Here is a 17143-nt window from a genome sequence, read left to right as displayed (position 1 = left end):
TGAGACCAAGATCTACAAGTTCAAGTAAGCTTCTATTTACACAAGAAATAGCGCAACAGAATTTCCTGAGTATTAACTGGGACCTCAGGCTGGTCTTGCCTTCTGAGTGGGGGGTTATGCTTTCACAGTTCACTTCTGTCATAACAGAGATTTTGTGGCTCACAAACTTTTGTACATCCACAAAACCAAAGGGCAGCACTGGAGGTGGTTTTCATAAATAAGGTCAATAATGGTTTAGCAACTGAATCTCTTACCTCATCAGTAAATCCTATAATTCTAAAACAATGCTGAATTGCTTCGAATTGTCTTCCATAGGAATCTTTAGTAACAATATCATGCATTACTCTTCCAGTTTCATTATCAATATATCTAAACAGAGTGGGAGAAATAAGGCATCATACTACCACATACGCCAATACAAGGTCCAGTGACTTAAATGCAATACCTCAGTAACTGGAAAGAACAGTTATCTCAATAACTTTCAATTATATAGTTTGATGCTAATTCATAAGAAGCTTTTGTTTCTGTTGCATTAACATCTGCATTATTCTTTGTTGATGTCTAATAATGTTACCGACAATTCACACACATCGTCTCACCCAGTACAGATCAGATGCACTCAAAGTACAAGCATCAATTAAAAACCTCCAAAGCATATTCTGGGTTCTTCCTGAACCTGAAGCATTATGGTAAGAAATCATAAGGAGAGTTGTCTGCATTTGAAAGTATGACAAAATATCTACATAATGAGCTTGGTTTTTCCTCCTTCTGTTTTAACAGTTCAACTTCTCAAAGGCAAATAATTTAATGCCTTAGTGTCCATCTTCTTCCCACCTAGGGAGGATTAATAAAGATCCTTAAGGAATGGAGAAGGATTAAGAGAGATTTGAAGGCATCATACTGAAAGCAAGTGCTGATCAATAGCTAATTACAATGAGCAATTAAAACAAGAGAGCAATAGTTACCTAGGGGGCTTTTTATCAGGAAGTCTATATTCAGAAAGTTTCTTCTGATGATAAAGGCCAGCATAAATATAATAAAATATATGGAAATTTTTTTCTCCCCTGGGGAAAAAAAAAAAAAAGTATCCTTTTAAAACACCTGTGTTTGTTCTTGTGGCATCTTGTACAACAAATGTAAAAGTAGTTCTTATAATGAGCTCACTGGAGCAAGGTAGCAAATCTCCCACTTGTTTTAATAGTGTAGGATTAGCAGCTCTGAAACACAGAAAACCCAGTGAACACAACATTACCCCAAAGAACTAAGTGGCTCTGGTTTCAACTCCAGAAGAACAGGACTATTCTTGTCATAGCACAAAGGTTTTTTATTTTAGCAGAAGACAGAAAAGTATCTAAACCACAGAATTTTTGATAATTAAATAAATTCAAACACTACATAAATACTACAGGACAGACAATTAATATACCTACACAGCCTGTTTTATGACCCTTGATTTTTCAAGTAGATATTCAGAAATCTTTGCCCCCATTACAGCTCCTGTAGGTGTAAACATCATTTCCAGATATTTTCCAAAGCGACTTGAGTTGTCATTGATGGCAGTACAGGCATTTCCAAATGCTTCAACCAGAGGATTCACCTGAAGAATCTTCTCACGCAAAGCACGGTTATTGGCCTTGACAGAAGAGATACAAATCAGAAGGATAATTAAAAAGAATATAATGCTTACCACCAATCCAATTCTTGCTCCAGAAGCAAAGAATCCCTTTCTCATGCTTGCATGGCATTAGGTACTGTGCTAACCTTTCTATTTATACAACAAGAGGTCTAACAAAATAAAATCTCCCACAGGTAGCAAAATACAGATTCTTCTTTCTCTGCAATTGTTACACCTTTGACTTGTTTTATAAGAGTTAAGAGTACCAAAAGCACAATGGACAAAAGATGCCTACTTAGGGTTAAGCTGACATGGTTAATTTTCCAATTATTTTGTGTTAGTAGTATTACTTATAACATTTGAATGTGTAAGAGCTTCTAAGATTAGAGCCACAATAATAGTTTTCATTCTTTACTGTATAAACAATTTTATATGTGATAAACACTGTACATACCTACAGGTACTGAGCACTCAGAATCTGGCACCTTCTCTTTAAAAAACTATTGACTGGCTTGGTGTGAGTCACACTCTTGCATCTTAATTCAATACTCCCACATGCATGATTACTATGTCCCTAAATCAAGTGTGACAATTCACACGAACAGCTTTAAGTATTAAAGACTAAATAAAGTGAACATTGGGGTAGGGTTGGGAGGATTTCTTCATAATTTTACATAATTGGCTAGGAAATACCTTTCCCAAGAAGGTCAAATGTTGGACGATCAGATGGGCACTTTCTGTCTTTCCAGCACCACTTTCCCCACTGATGATAATGCACTGAACACACAAAACAAAATAGTATTTAAGTGCATAGTTCACCATATGGTTGTTTTCTGCTATTACTACTCCTACCTCTTATTTCATGTTTGGTACCAAAACTATAGAATACTTTAAGGGTCAACTCCCTTCTGAAAGGAGATACCAGCAAAGGCTCAGTGTAGTAATTTATTCCCTAGACTGCTAAAAGGCATTTTTCAATGCCTGATCCCAAGGTGCATGTGTGAATTTTGAAGGGCTAGAACACATAAACAAGTGACCATGACTGAGCTCACTGCATTGACTTCATATGAATCACAGGGTACAGCTGTTTTTGACTCACTGACCAAAAGCTTGCTCTGAAAAATAATCTTAAATAATAGGTCCCGTGTAGAGAGGCTATTCTGTAGGTGATGCTGATATTCAAGCCAGAACAGCAAACTAGCACCTAAGTTTCAGAAAAATGTGCAACTGTTCACTGGGTGATTCTGGGAGGACAAATCCACCTTCTTCCTGTGTCAGCAGTCCTTAACACATGGTATTTTATAGGTTCTTCAAAAGGCTTCCAGACTCAAGAGGCCACCTAGAATGCTCTAAATCACTTTCCTTCTCTCTGCTGTTATACTTCACAGGCAAAATGGAATTTGAAAACCAGTTTCCAACCTGAACACTGAAGAATGCAGATCATGGAAAGTTTGAATTCTAACAGCATTTATTATTACCCTTTTTTCCCCATGTATTCTACAGACCACCAGTACAAATATTATTCTACTTAAGGCACATTATCAACTGACATATGATTCAAATGTTAACACTGAGCAGTTGCATAGGTTCACAGGTTTTTATGCAAACATCCAAAAACTATTTGCATGATACTGTGTATACACAAGATTCTTTGCTAGGAAAAGATACAAGGTCCTAAAGTACTTGATGCAATGCCCCTTCATATAGAACAGAGCTTTGTGAAAAGGTTTGAAAGATGCAGCAGTTATCTGGTGGTACCTTGTGGTGTCTGACAGCAGGTACAGGGACCAACTCTACATAATGTATGCAATATGACATTTGCAGCTCATTTATTTGCTTTCTGTCAGTTATTTTTGCTCTAGGAAACAGGTACCACATTGATTACACTACCTAACTGTCCCAGGGTGACCAATATTTTCCTCAGATAACAAATTCTCACATAAGTTACTCTAACATGAGTACTTGTTTTCTTTAATACCTCAATCAAAGAACATGTAAGTCATTAAAGGAGTATTAGCCATCTCCCAGGACAGTGTACTTTCACATAACAGTAAAACTCCTGTTTTATTCCTCTTCAATGTCCCTTTTATTTGTTTTAATTTCTTGGAATTTTCTGATTTCAGGCTTTTTATTCTGGTTTTGTGACTTTAAGAGAACATTTTCTATTAATTATTGTGTGATGTGTAGGATAAAATCAGGAGGATTTTATAAACAAAAATAATTATCAGCTTTCAATATTCATGTACACACAGCACATCAAATTAGAAAGAGTATGAAGTTATAATCTTAAGAATGTAGTAAAATCTTCTACAACATGGTATTTTATTCTCATTAAAATCATTGCTATATAATTGGATTTGTGTCATTATTACATTTATAATAGAACCATACTTAATTTATTTTACTAGAAAATTCTCAAATGGTTCCTATATTTTGTGACTGTCTTTTTGCAACAGAAAAGTGCTTCTATGGCATTGAGAACCCTTTATTTAACACACATATAAATTATTGAAATAAGTAAGTCAAGACAGACCTAGGATCAGAATGTGCAGCAATACTTTGCTGCTGGACTCAACAGCCAGAACTTCATGGATGTCCAGAAAACTATATTGGTCAGGTACCTCCGTCATCTTATTTGACCTTTCAGTCCCTTTCATATCACTGTGTCCTTTTCAAAACTCCCAAATCCAATCAGATTTCTACTCTGGTTTTGCTGATTTAGGAATAAAAGGCTTAAAGGAAAAATGTCCCAAAATACAACTTAACAGAACATTATTCACAGCCCTGTAGCACAGCGGCAGTATGAGTAATACAAAACCTAAACCAAAATGAACAGATCCTTACCTGATCCTTGCTGAATGTAACCATGCTTTGGTAGGCAGCATCTGCAGAGGCAAATATGTGGGGGGGATTTGATGAACGCTTCACACCATGGTAAAGCTTGGAGAACTAAATTCAAAGAAATACACACAACAGTCAAAATATGCAACTTAGCTACATAATTAAGAACTGAGAAGAAGACAGTGACTGTCATCTGTTCAACAGAAAGAAGTTGCCTGTTATACCACAGAATTTCCACTGAATCACCTGGAACAGGAGTGGTAATTCTTGGCACTACCCAGTTCCCAGAACACAAATTACAACGCCTAGAACACACTCTGATGTTTCCCACACAAGACAATGAAGAGAGCTGTATCACAAGGAAGAGAATTTCAAACGCAAGCCTTCAATCAAGTTCATACAAAAGAAACTTACAGTGAATCTGAATTCTGGCCCCCTATCTGAAACCTTGATTTTGGCATTCATGGAGACTAAGTTATTTCTAGCTCCACCTCTGGTCATATTTGTAGGGAATTAAACTGGCCTTTATGCTTACAACATTTGATTAATTTGCTTCTTTTAAGGCAGAGCTGATGGCATAGGACATGTAATAAGCCTCAGTCAGAGCAGTTGAGGAGGTTCATATAACCATCTTCTGTTTCCAAGAAGAAAGCCCTAAATGCTATTTAAGAGGCACAGCTGTTCCTGGGGTAATCTCTGTCCCTCCTGTGGAATTTGTGCCTCCAAGAAGTGAATAAAATAAAATGAAACCAAATTTAACAAACAAAACAAAACAAAAATTTAGCAACACTGTTCTGGAGAAAGAAAAGGCTGAGGTTTAGTCTGTGCTTCTAACTTCCAGCATCACTTAAGTATTTTAGCTAGTGGTGTTAATATAAAATGTAAAGCAACTTCCATCTTCAGCTTGGGAGTCTCTCTTACCTGGGGAGAATAAATGCTGAGATTCTGGAAGGGGTTCAAGGCTATTAAAATGTCTCCAACATAAGTATAAATCTGTAGGTCAGCGTAACGTTTTTGCAGCTGATGGATAATTGTATCCTGAGAAGATTACAGAAAGTTTGATAGTTATACAGTATTTTCCCACTTAGGAAGATTTCTGTAAATATACTGAGAACATTGTTTAAGAAATACTAATTTTAAGTGTTTCTAATTATATTTTAAATATAATTATATTATATTTAAAAAATAAACCCACAAAATAAAATGTTTTCAAAATTCTTGCTAATGTCATAAAACTAAGTTAAATGGCAACTCCTAATTGCAAATTAGAATATTTTCTTATATCAGCTTGAGAAGTAAATCTTCTGAAGAGAAAATGGTGGTAACACATTATTGTTGCACTTCAGAGTACATGTCCATTTAATTATTATTTTTTCATTTGCCAATGAAACAAGGATAATAATTTTTCAAGGATTAAATTTTAAGTAGTGGTAGAACTGTTAACACGGGACAATAGCACAATTTAGTATTATGTCTTTATCTTGCTGGCATGTAATTTAAGGATTATCAACACAAAAATTTACAGATACTCTGCAAATAGCTGATACAGTGAAATATGAAATGGATAGTTTTGCCATTTTTAGCCAGAAGCAGCAGATAATATGTTACCCTATATAAATTAATTATTGTAGAAAAAATCACTTAAAACTACATCTTTATGACTATACTTTGCATTTTAGGAAACTCACAAAAATAATTTAAACTAGCACCATTCATAATTAAGCTTTTCCACATTATAGTATTCACTGCTACTACTTTTATGCAACTATATAAATTAACAAAGTGAGGACAGCAGATCAGTCATGTGAGAATTCTTTTGCCTTGAAGGGACAAAAGATTGCAAGATGGAAATATTCTAATTCTGCTAAGAGATGCCTAAAAAGCAGAAATAGGGAAGAATGTGAGGTGCAGTTGTCAGAAGCTCCTACCCAGACATTACAGTACCTCATTGAGAACTTCTAGATTTACCAGATCGTCATCTAGAGAGTACTTGTCAGCTCTGTCCACATGGTAGGGTCTTCTAGTATGTATTCGTTCATGCCTGGAAGTTGTTAGTAGAGCACCAGTGTCAGGAAGTGTGTAAGGGACAGGATATTAAGATGCAAAGGGATGTCCCGGGTGAATGTTTTTGTCATGCACAAACACAGACATGCTCTCTAAAATACAGAATTTTGCTTGTGGTATTCTTTTATAAAAGCAATAGATCACCTTGCTGTCCCGTGCACTACCTGTTTCCTCTTTCACAATATATAACCCTATCTATTTATCAATGTTCAGCAAAGATTTACTACTTACAGACTTATTACTCCTCATTCACACTCAGTAAACTGAAAAATTCTTCCTCTTTTCCCTTCCCTCACTGCTCTAAGTTAATAAACTACCACTCAGTTTAATTAAATGTTACCCCCACGTGCCCAGCCCTAGTACTGTCATCTAAAGAAGATATAAGAAGCAGTAAGTAGGATAAAATCCTGCTGTTACCTTGATGTATGCCAAAGTGCCTCCTCAGATGACCCTAGATGTGGCCCAAAAAAATGTTTTTGAACCGCAGCTGCCATCAGACTCTAAATTGTATGGATGTTCAGTCGGCTTGTCTCCAGAGATTTAAGCCACACAACAAGCAGCAGAGACAAACTGTCACATAACCCCTTTATAATCAGATTATACTGAAGGAATCTTTGAAAATGTGGCATATATGTTTTTAAACAACACATCACGTTGAAACGGGAACACATTAAGAGGCTGTAACATGTCTTCCACAGAGGGTGTGAAATATGAATGCTGTAAGCACAACTAGGCTTTTCTTTACAACAAACATAATCAAAGCATAGTAGAAGGACACCCACCGAGATACAGTCTGCATCCTGCTGAGTAACATTTAGCATTGATCCTCAATGACAGTCCTTGACAGATTGTTTTTGCATTGGTTGCCATGTAGAAAGTAAGATCCACATGATCAAGCATCCCAAAACAAGGCTAAATATTGTACCAAACAGTAACAGAACAGCACCTTAAGTTGGCAGGAAACACTTGTTTATCTATAATGTTCAAGGTTAATGTGAAGATGTAGCAGGTTTCCTTAATCATATCTTCATATGCTCTTGGAATCCTTTTTTTAAAATAAACATTGAGGCATTTGCATTTCCCTCCTTTATGTACACTTCTATATTTCAAGCTAATCAGCTTTCATTCAGTAAAGAGAATGTTTTCATATCCAAGAGCTATTACATCATGAGAAGAATTATTGTAAGGAAAGCCTCTAACACAGAGGAAGGAGAAGAGTGTTAGCCATGAACACAGCTTCCCCGATAACTGTGAATCACATCAAATGATCACACTTTTCGGTCTATTTTTATTCATTTTCCTCATTTCCTTTTGGCTACTCAATGAGTTTTAGAAAGCTGTAATGGTTTATTTGAATTGTAACTAAATAAAACCGTGCAAACTGTTTTGTCAGCTAGGAAATAAAATGGTGGGAAGACAGCAGCTTTTGCTGACAGTCCCACTACATTCCACAGATGGTAGTTTGCTTTATGTTGTACATACGAAGCAATGGAAGAAGGACACAAGAAGACAAGAAGCTACGAAAGAAAAATTGTTATAGTGGGTATTATTTTCCATGGGTAGCATGGTGACCATTTGAATTGATTGAAAATTTTATTCAATTAAATCTTCCCTTTTCTGGTCTTTGATTAGGTATTGGGTTGTGGGTTCTTTTCGGCTTTTTTTTTTTTTTTGAGTCACTATATGCAAAAACATTACACTTTGCTGACAAGCCAGATCCTCAAAGGAGTAAGAATGAATGATGTACTACTAGGGTTTTTAAGTGTTGTTTCCCTTTCACACCAGAATTCAAGCTCTTATTTTATTGTATAGAAAAATACTGTTGTAAATAATGTAAATAATTTAGAGATGGGAGTGCCCCTCCGTCTACAAACAAAGAAAATATTGTAACAGTTGCTTTACCTCATGAAGATGTAACTAACAAAGACTAGCTAGAGGTTTTAGGTAACGTAACTCATCTGTGAAGCTTTTTCCTCCTGGAGCAAAACTTCATAGCCACAATACTGAATTGCAACAAACTGCAAGTAGGGACACATCTACCAGAGGTGCAAGGAGGAGGGGGAAGAGGGCACATGCAAACCTAAGCACGTCTAATTGAAGAATGGCTTTGTAAACTAATCTGTTATCTGATTGTGTATTAAACTCCTGCTGTTTGTTCACCTTAAGTGATAAACAAATCTTTTTTTTTTTTTTTTTTATTGGAAAGGGTTCCTTTTAAGTCTATGTAAATAAATATGCATTAAATATAAGTAAAACATATACACCTTTGTGCAAATATTTTCTGGCACTTAACTCATTTTCCTAAGTACATGATTAAGAAGAGGATATTAGGAGCATAACATCACATTAGCTTCAAATCTCCTGCTGGCCTCATCAGTTTTCTACTGACCCTACGTCCTCCAGTGCATTGACAGAGTTGGAAGGAAAAAAACCAGACCTTTAATTATTTCCACAATTTTACATCAGAAATACAATCTGCTTTTAATACATACATTAAAAATTCTTAAAAAGCAGAAGGAAACACTCATAATTGGGGAAATAACTATCAGTGTATTTTTTGCATTGTAGAATTACCAGCCATTTTTTTCAATTACCCTTCCTTTCTGGCAACATTAAGAAAGTGCAAATTCTAATAAAAAGGGAAATCAAAGATGCTATCTTCCCTAAGTTTCCAGTAATTTTCTGAAGCAATCCCTGCAAGATGCAGTCTCTTCACAAAACAAAACAACTGCCATAAAGGGTGCAAAGGGCCAGTTACTCAAGGTACCTAACTTTATTATAGCATTACAGGATGGTTTGGGTCAGAAGAGATCTGAAGAGCACCATTACATTGATCCCAGAAATCTAGCGATGAGCACTGTCTGTTGAAAAAGGCTCTATGCTCTGAAGCACCCTCCTGTTACCATTTTATCATGCAGGAGTAGCTGGAAGGGACAGTTTTCTTGGATTTTGTAGGAGGAGCAAAAGGCAGGAAGCATTTCTCCCTCGAGAGAATCATTTCATGAAACGGCAGAAAGCATTCATTTGTTCTGCTGGTGGTAAAGATATAGTTTGAAAGAAAGTAACCAGTTATAGTAATAGAAGTGCACTGTAAATAGGTATACACTCCATATCCTGCTATCAAGGGATGTGGAAAGAAAAGCTAGATGGACCACACTGATGTCTAGATCAAAAAGTCATTTTGCTGGCAGGTCCGACCTGAGCAACAAAGCAACACAGACCAAGAATTTTTGCCTTCATTGGGAAGTTTCTTCTCTAATCTCTCTCCTCCGCCCCTAACATCTTTGGGGCCTTCCAAGTAGCCTTTACTTTGGCCTCTTGGTGCAATTAAGCATTTATATTTACTGTTTGTTTGTTTGTTTCTAGGATTCACAAAGGTACAATGGTTTCTGTATTTTCTCTTCTTTAGATTATTGCCAATTTTAAAATCTAATTCCTAAGATTTACAAGAAAAATACTAAACACACTGAGAAAGAAAAAGGGGAGAGTATAATACTGCCACACAAAGATACACAGACTATTTCCCATGCATGGCAAAGACTTAATTTTGCTCCTTTACATCAAGTTTCAGCCTGAAGTAATTTGTTGAAGCAAGGTCATAATAGAGACACCAACACAACCTTAATTACAATATAAATGCTACAGCTATATTTTACAACCTCCAGTAAAATCATATGCACTATACTCAGAACAGGATCACTTTTGGGGGCCCCAGGAGCTTTGAGATTAAAAAAAATATATATTAAAAGGGAGAAAAATGAGTTTTAAACTCATTTGCCTAATATTCATGTAGAAGAAGGCTGGAAGAATTGCCTTAAATTACATTGTGTATAGCACCAGAGAACTATTTTTTCTTCTGTTTCTGTTATTATCTCTGAGTCCAAAGAAAATTACTGGCTGGATGCAATCAAGTTCCTTGCTGTTAATTGCTTTCAAATCAAAATGGGAGCTGGCAGAAAAGCTTGATATCTGGTAGTAAGAACTACTTCCTTGGACTGCTGCTGTAATCTAGCCGGTTCACAAGAAGGGGGAAGCTGCCAAGACACGGTACTGTCATTCTAATATGTGACAAGGTAGCCTGAACATTCCTGCCCTTCTCAAACATTAAATCTTTTTTTTTTTTTCTTTTTTTTCTTTTTTGCTTTTCTATTCTTTTCCCCCAGGCTTCTTCAAGTTTGATTCTTCCCAATGTACAGATTTGCTTTTTATCCTTCAAAATGCAAGGTTTCACAAGTGTCAGTTCCCCATTACAGAAACAAACTTCTAAATGGTGACGAGCAGTAGCACACTGACCCAGCATCATCCAAACCTCTAAACTCTGAACTTCCTATCAATAGTCTACCTTAAACTTGTTTACAACCATATTCATGCAAATGTTGAAGCTTTTTAATTCTTTTAAAAACTGACACCAGAGGTTAGTAGATCTTCTCTGATTCCTATGAAGAAGCCTATTTACACACAGGAGCATAAGATTCCTGTTCTGTAGGAAAACATCCAAGAGAAGAATGAGCCATGTCTGGCGCTGGCCTCTTCAAACCTGCTGATAATTAGGAAGTTCCCACTTTGAACCATAAAACCCGAACTATTCAACGCTTGATCAACATTAACTTTCAAACATCAAATAATTATATAACTTTTACATTGGGAGTTAGGTTAATAACATTAGGTTATTGAGGAAATACAGAAGACGCTGTTTTTTCTCAACTTCACCTCCAGTGACATTCGACAGACAGAGCTAACTAAATAAACGTAGATGTCAACTGGTGATTATTAAATATTTTTGTTACTTCAAAATTAATATAGATTTATCTACTGCAATTCATACAGGAGCTCCACATTATCTCCTCTGAAGGAACAGCCAAATGCCACACAGAAACCCACAATATCTAAAACTTTTTAAGACAGCTTCAAAGAGTATTACGAAGAGCAAAATTTTTAGAGAGCATTCTGTGAAGACTCTTCTTCCCTGCCTCCAGTTCTAAGCTTTTAATCAGGTCTTTTCCTCCCTGATGTTCTGTTTCCCCACCACAGTAAAAGGGGCAGCTAATAGATCTGTTACTACACTTGAATTTCTCCATCTCATGTGCTGTTATGACATTTCTTTTTTAGATTTTCTCCTACGTGCTATTCTGGATAGAACAATCTATTACTTTAAGACTGAGCACAAGTAGATAACGTCTTAATCGTGGTACATTCCAATGGGAAAGGAAAAAACCAGAACATTTTAATTTCATTCCCTTTTGCTGATGGTCAGTACTTTCCAAGGCCTTCAATTAAAGATTTAAAATTCTACAGTTTTCCGTTAGTTCTACTCATAAGCCATGAAACAGGGGGGGTTTTTTGGGTTTTTTTTTTGGGGGTTTTTTTTTTTTTTTTTTTTTGGTTTTTTTTTTGGTTTTTTTTTTTTTTAATGGAATGAAATTGAAAGTTTACTTTTTTTTGAGAAAGTTTTCTCAAAGGACACAAGATTTTATCATCATAATTTATGGAAGGAAGGGCTGGGACAATAGACAGAATACCAGGGCTCCAAATGAGTTTCCCTTTTAAATGTCTCCATGACAAGCTCTGTTGTATTTTTAAACATTACTTATGGAACTTGGTATAATTCCTAACTTAAAAGGCTTTGGAAGTTTTTACATCTCTTTTTCAACTTTTTCAACACTGAAGCAGCTGCTGGCTTTGCCAGCTTGAGATAAAGTCCTGACAAGGACAAAATATGGGGAAAATATTTGATGTTTATAAACAAACACCAGAGAATATACCCACTTACTGCAGTGCATTTTGCCAGTGTAGACAACACAAAGAGTCACTTAAAATTTAGCAAAGTTTAAATCTCTTCCGACTTTCTCCTTAAGCAGGCTGTATGCTGGAATCTCTTGTGCTATGAATCAAAAAAGCAACCAACCACACTAATAAGTTCAAGAGATCAAAAGGTGTATTTCGAAAGTGAGCAGCTCTCTCATAACCTCCATTAATGGATTATCAAACACACTCAAACATTATTGAACAAAACCATAATCTCCACAAAGAAAATGTTTACCGTTAAATGAGAATGAAAAATAGCCATAATTTGTAACATATCTTCACTTAGAGCCTTCCCAAAGTGTTTCCCAGGCTCTAGGGCAGGAAGAAGGAAAATAAAAATGGCCAGAGCTCCAGGCATTATTACATGTTTCTCCTCATTAGTAGGTTTACAGCGACCTAACAGTACAGTATGGCTTTATAGAACAAGACAAAGTTCTTGCCTCAGCAAACTCCTATGTCTTTTCCACAGGTATGATGTATTAAGTTAAACTATTAATAACCATTTCATAAATGAAAGGAACAGAAAAATATTGAGGGCAAGTGATAGAACAGAGATTACACAGCAAATCAGAGTGAGAATGAGGAACAGAACACAAACGTCTACTATGTTTTTGTATTAAATTCAGGAGGTGTCTAAACATTCTTGGTATTTTAATGACAAGCAATCATATGAATCTTCATCTTGAGGAATCTATCCCTGAAATACAGCAAGTTTATGGTAAGATTGACTTGTGTACCTTTATACTTAGAGAATACATTATTAATCACACTCAGATGCACTGAGTCTATCAACACTCAGTTATTATTTTTGTAACAAAAACATTTTTATAGTTCTGCTTAGAATTCCTGACAAATGTTTGCTTGTTCTGTTGGCACACTTGCTGTAACTTAAATTCCTTCTTTTTTCCTCCGTTCTCAAATTTTATGCTACATGAGGTACCATTCTTTAGGAATGAATGATATTTCTTGTTCTCACAATGTTACTATGCATAAAGACACTATGTGAACAACCATCTTGCAGTATTTGTGTGAATACAGAAGTGAGAAAGAAAAAAAAAAAAGAAGGGAAAATAGGAAAAAACTGAATGAGATGCTGTGAAAGCATCCTCTCTGATTTTCAGAAATGCTTCCTGCCTAGAGGCAGCTACATATTGATAGGAGTAAGACTGCTGTGACTCCCAAGATGACCTAGAAATCAGTATCCATGTGCTAAAAAGGAATTCTCTGTTTGACTTCAGACTAGATGAGGAAGAAAAATTCAGCATGGTTGGAATTAATACATGTGAAGCATGGGTTTAGTTTGCCCTTGGACCTCTGTCTTGAATAGAAAACTTCACTGCTTTTGCTGCTGTGAACCTGTGATTTTCCTGTGACCTGTTTGTTGTGTTGGTGTGTCTGTATCAAGCTGGTGGTGTTCTGGAGCCATGCTCATGATTATCTCTAAGGGCTGGTGGGAAGGCACAGAGTGTGGGGTTGTTGTGGGCTGACCCCCCTGCTGCCTTGTCCTCTGTCTGGTTTGAATGCCTTGGTTCAGCATTTCAGTCCCAGCAATTGAAACTGAGGCATGAAGGAGTGTGATCTTGGGATTTAATCTAGAAAAGACTGAGATCATAAGCTGAAGGAGGAAGTTGGAAGTAGTAGTGATGTCAGTCCATTTCTGACTGTGTGGCTATCATGAATTACTCATAATGAACGTTCTGATGTACTAACCTTTATTTTTCAAGGATTAAAGAACTTCTATAAAAATAGAACTAGTGGACTACTTAACACTGAATAAATTTCTTAGAATCAAACTTCATATAATTGTTACTATGTTAAAGCTGTTAATGGAAAGTGCCTTGATGCTAATTAGCCATTATGCTTTGATTGTTAGAAAACAAATACAGTTAACTGATAGCTTATAAATGGGATACGGATAAGAAAGATAACACCCAGAGCTCATCTTTACACAGATGTAACATTAGACTTTCTCACGAAGCTCTTCCTCACGAGAGTATAAGACACAGGCAATGCAGGAGTGGACAGCTAATGCCAAACCACAAGAATTTCAGTGTAAAAGATGCCAACAGATGATAAAAAGAATCTTCTTCCTCCTTACAAGTGTGAAAAGAGGGGTGCTCTGGCTGGGTTTTCTAAAAACACCTATTTGCATATGGATCAAAGATATCTGCACTTCACCAGTGAAAATGATTTAGGGAAAAACAGAACTAGTGGAAAAGTTTCAAAGTGTATCTTTTTCAGTAAAAAGGCAGGATAAATTGTTAATGTTATTTTTAATTTTAAAAGTGGTCTTTTTCCAGCATAAACATTTTCTTTTTATTATTAGTTTTTAACCTAAAGGAAATCAGAATATAAAATTCTCTAGTAAGTTGCTTCATGGAAAAGTAACAACAGTATGTTCATCAGAAACAAACTGATGATAGGAACAAATGTGTGTTAACAGACTTCTTAGAGCTCAAGGTCAATAAAGAGCCACTTCAGTTCAGAAGTCTGAAGAAATGTACTGAAGTTAAGCCTAGCTATACTGCACACAAAGCTGACAAAAGAAGAACGAAAGAAACTAAAATAAGGTGGTGTTTCAGTCTGCGACTCCAGAGGCCAGCCCAGGTGGTCCTACCAAAAGGGGCCAGCCTGTTTCTTTCTGCCACTCTCCTGCTTATTCCTCCTGGCCATGTGAAGCATTCCCTCCATTCACTTCAGCACAAACAGACTAGAAAGTTATCTGTGTTTCTGCTGGCTTCGTTTTTTTCTCTCACTGTAGAAGTTCAAGCTCAGGAGGTTTCTGACAATCCCTGAAGCTGCAATATAAACAGCATCATGAGTTTGCTCCTGGGAGTTGAGGAAAAATGAAAGCAGCAGCTCTCTCCTTTTTACTAGCAGTGCACTGTGCATTCTCTATGTCTCTCCTTCACACGCTCTAAGTCATTAGCAGTGACTTTCAAGTCTGCAGGCTTGCTCTCAGGCACAATGACCCAAAGTGATGTACCAAAATAGGCAAAACTGGCATGGTTCCATAGGAAATAGAATCCTATTTAAAACCCCACAGGTGCTGAGTCAGTACAGAATCAAAAGACACAAATCCAAAGCACCATCCTGGAAGATTTTTCATATGAGACAAAACACCTCCTGATCAGCTGTCATCACCACTGAGTCCCTGGGCTCCCTCAAAGAAGAAGTGCCTTTAACACAAGCATAATTTACTAGTCTCTGGAAATTTTCAGCCTGTGCTCTTTAGAACATTTTCTCTTACTTATCTTTTAAATTATTTATTTGTAGTGTGGCTCTACTCCTAAAAATGGGTGTCTATTTTTCTTTATTTCTAAACACTGGGAAGTTAATGTACATTTCACTGTGCCTGTCACAGTGAAATGTACTGGGCACATCAATAAACAGAAAAAACATGCACTATATTCAATGTATATTCAATAGGGAAGGTTTACCTAACATGGATTTCAATTGGCCTTATTTACTTTGAAGTGGTGACTATACATTCAGATGACTTCTACAGATCATTACAAATGAATGTCAGTAAATTTTTTACAGTACCATCTGGTCATATGTTCTCCTGCATGTTAAATTTTGTATTGAAAATTATGTTGTAGATGCATTACAGAGGTTTTAAAGGCTTTTAATGGGTAAAAATTTTTCTAGAGGGTACAATATCACTATTACAGAGCCAAGTTTTTTACTGTTACGAGGCTATGTCAATCCTCTTGGGAAAATTCAAATTAGATGCTCTTAGTGGTTGGTTCTTTTGTAATAATCTCATGTTTTTAGTCCAGCATTAACTGTCTGCCTCACAGACTTAGTATTTTGCAGGGATGTACTTTTGCTATCCCATTAAATTTGTACCAATTTGATCAAACTTAAAATCTTTAGAATATCATACTGAACAATATGTAGTAGATTTCAGAGCTAAACAATAAGTCGATTTTTGTCCTCACTGAGCATGCTCTCAACCCCGATCACAGTGGGCTGGTGCTTCACAGAAGAAGTAAGGACACCATAGTATAATGCTAAAACAATCAGAAAGACTTTTGTTTGAAAATAAAATACTTAAGCTGGGTTAGGTGGTGACAGGACAGACAAGGAGTTAAACTCCCTTAGATGAGCACTGATTCATACTGGGTGCTGGGAAGCAAAATCCTTCTTATAGTCCAGTCATGTCTAAGGTGCAGGAGCTTGTCTGTCACAGCATACCCAGTTAATACATGAAAAGGCTTGAGAAAGAAATGCTGTCGTGGTCTTGGTTCTTTGTCACTCCACATTATGGAGCTCAATCCCAGAAGAATGTATTGGAATACCATGACAAATCCATTTCAGAGCTCCTCTTAGAACAAGGATCATTTCACTCTGTCTATATGCACAATCAGGTCAACAGCTGGAAAAATTCTTATATCTCTTGGGCCAGCCATGCCATAGCTGTAGACAACGTGATCTCTGAGGTGCTATATGGGGAAGGAATCTTAGGAAACCAGATAAAGCAGTAACTTGTACTGTAATACTGGCATAAATCCCACGCACAGTGAGCATTTCCAGGTATTTTTTCCCAGAATACAAACAAAGAAACCAACAAGAACAAACACACACACCCCACAAAACCAACCAAACAAAAACTCACCACCCACACAAGTCAGCTTCACCTTGAAACTATACTTAACAACAATTCCCTTATTTTAACTTGTACATTTTTGTTTGGACCTTTAGCATTTAAGGTACAGAGATTTATGGCATGCAAATATATACATGTTTATGACTTCTGAATCATAACATCTAATTTAATTCATCAACATTAGTAGGTAGTTATTTATAATAATG

General features: G+C 36.3%; 1 protein-coding gene across 1 annotated transcript in view; it reads right to left on the bottom strand.

The window, feature by feature from the left end:
• Nucleotides 1-17143, bottom strand: part of MYO3B (myosin IIIB) — a 196591-nt gene that overhangs the window by 98610 nt on the left and 80838 nt on the right. Inside the window, exons 12-18 of the mRNA XM_041473419.1 lie at nt 6401-6497; nt 5378-5494; nt 4460-4564; nt 2309-2392; nt 1431-1633; nt 966-1064; nt 255-369 (exon numbers count right to left, since the gene is read on the bottom strand). Of these exons, the coding sequence (XP_041329353.1) occupies nt 255-369; nt 966-1064; nt 1431-1633; nt 2309-2392; nt 4460-4564; nt 5378-5494; nt 6401-6497 (820 nt within the window). The remainder of the gene's footprint in view (nt 1-254; nt 370-965; nt 1065-1430; nt 1634-2308; nt 2393-4459; nt 4565-5377; nt 5495-6400; nt 6498-17143) is intronic.

Source organism: Pyrgilauda ruficollis, unplaced genomic scaffold (assembly GCF_017590135.1).
Source record: "Pyrgilauda ruficollis isolate IOZ18807 unplaced genomic scaffold, ASM1759013v1 scaffold3, whole genome shotgun sequence".
In the NCBI taxonomy this organism is placed as follows: domain Eukaryota; kingdom Metazoa; phylum Chordata; class Aves; order Passeriformes; family Passeridae; genus Pyrgilauda; species Pyrgilauda ruficollis.
This window is presented reverse-complemented; position numbering and strand designations above follow the sequence as displayed.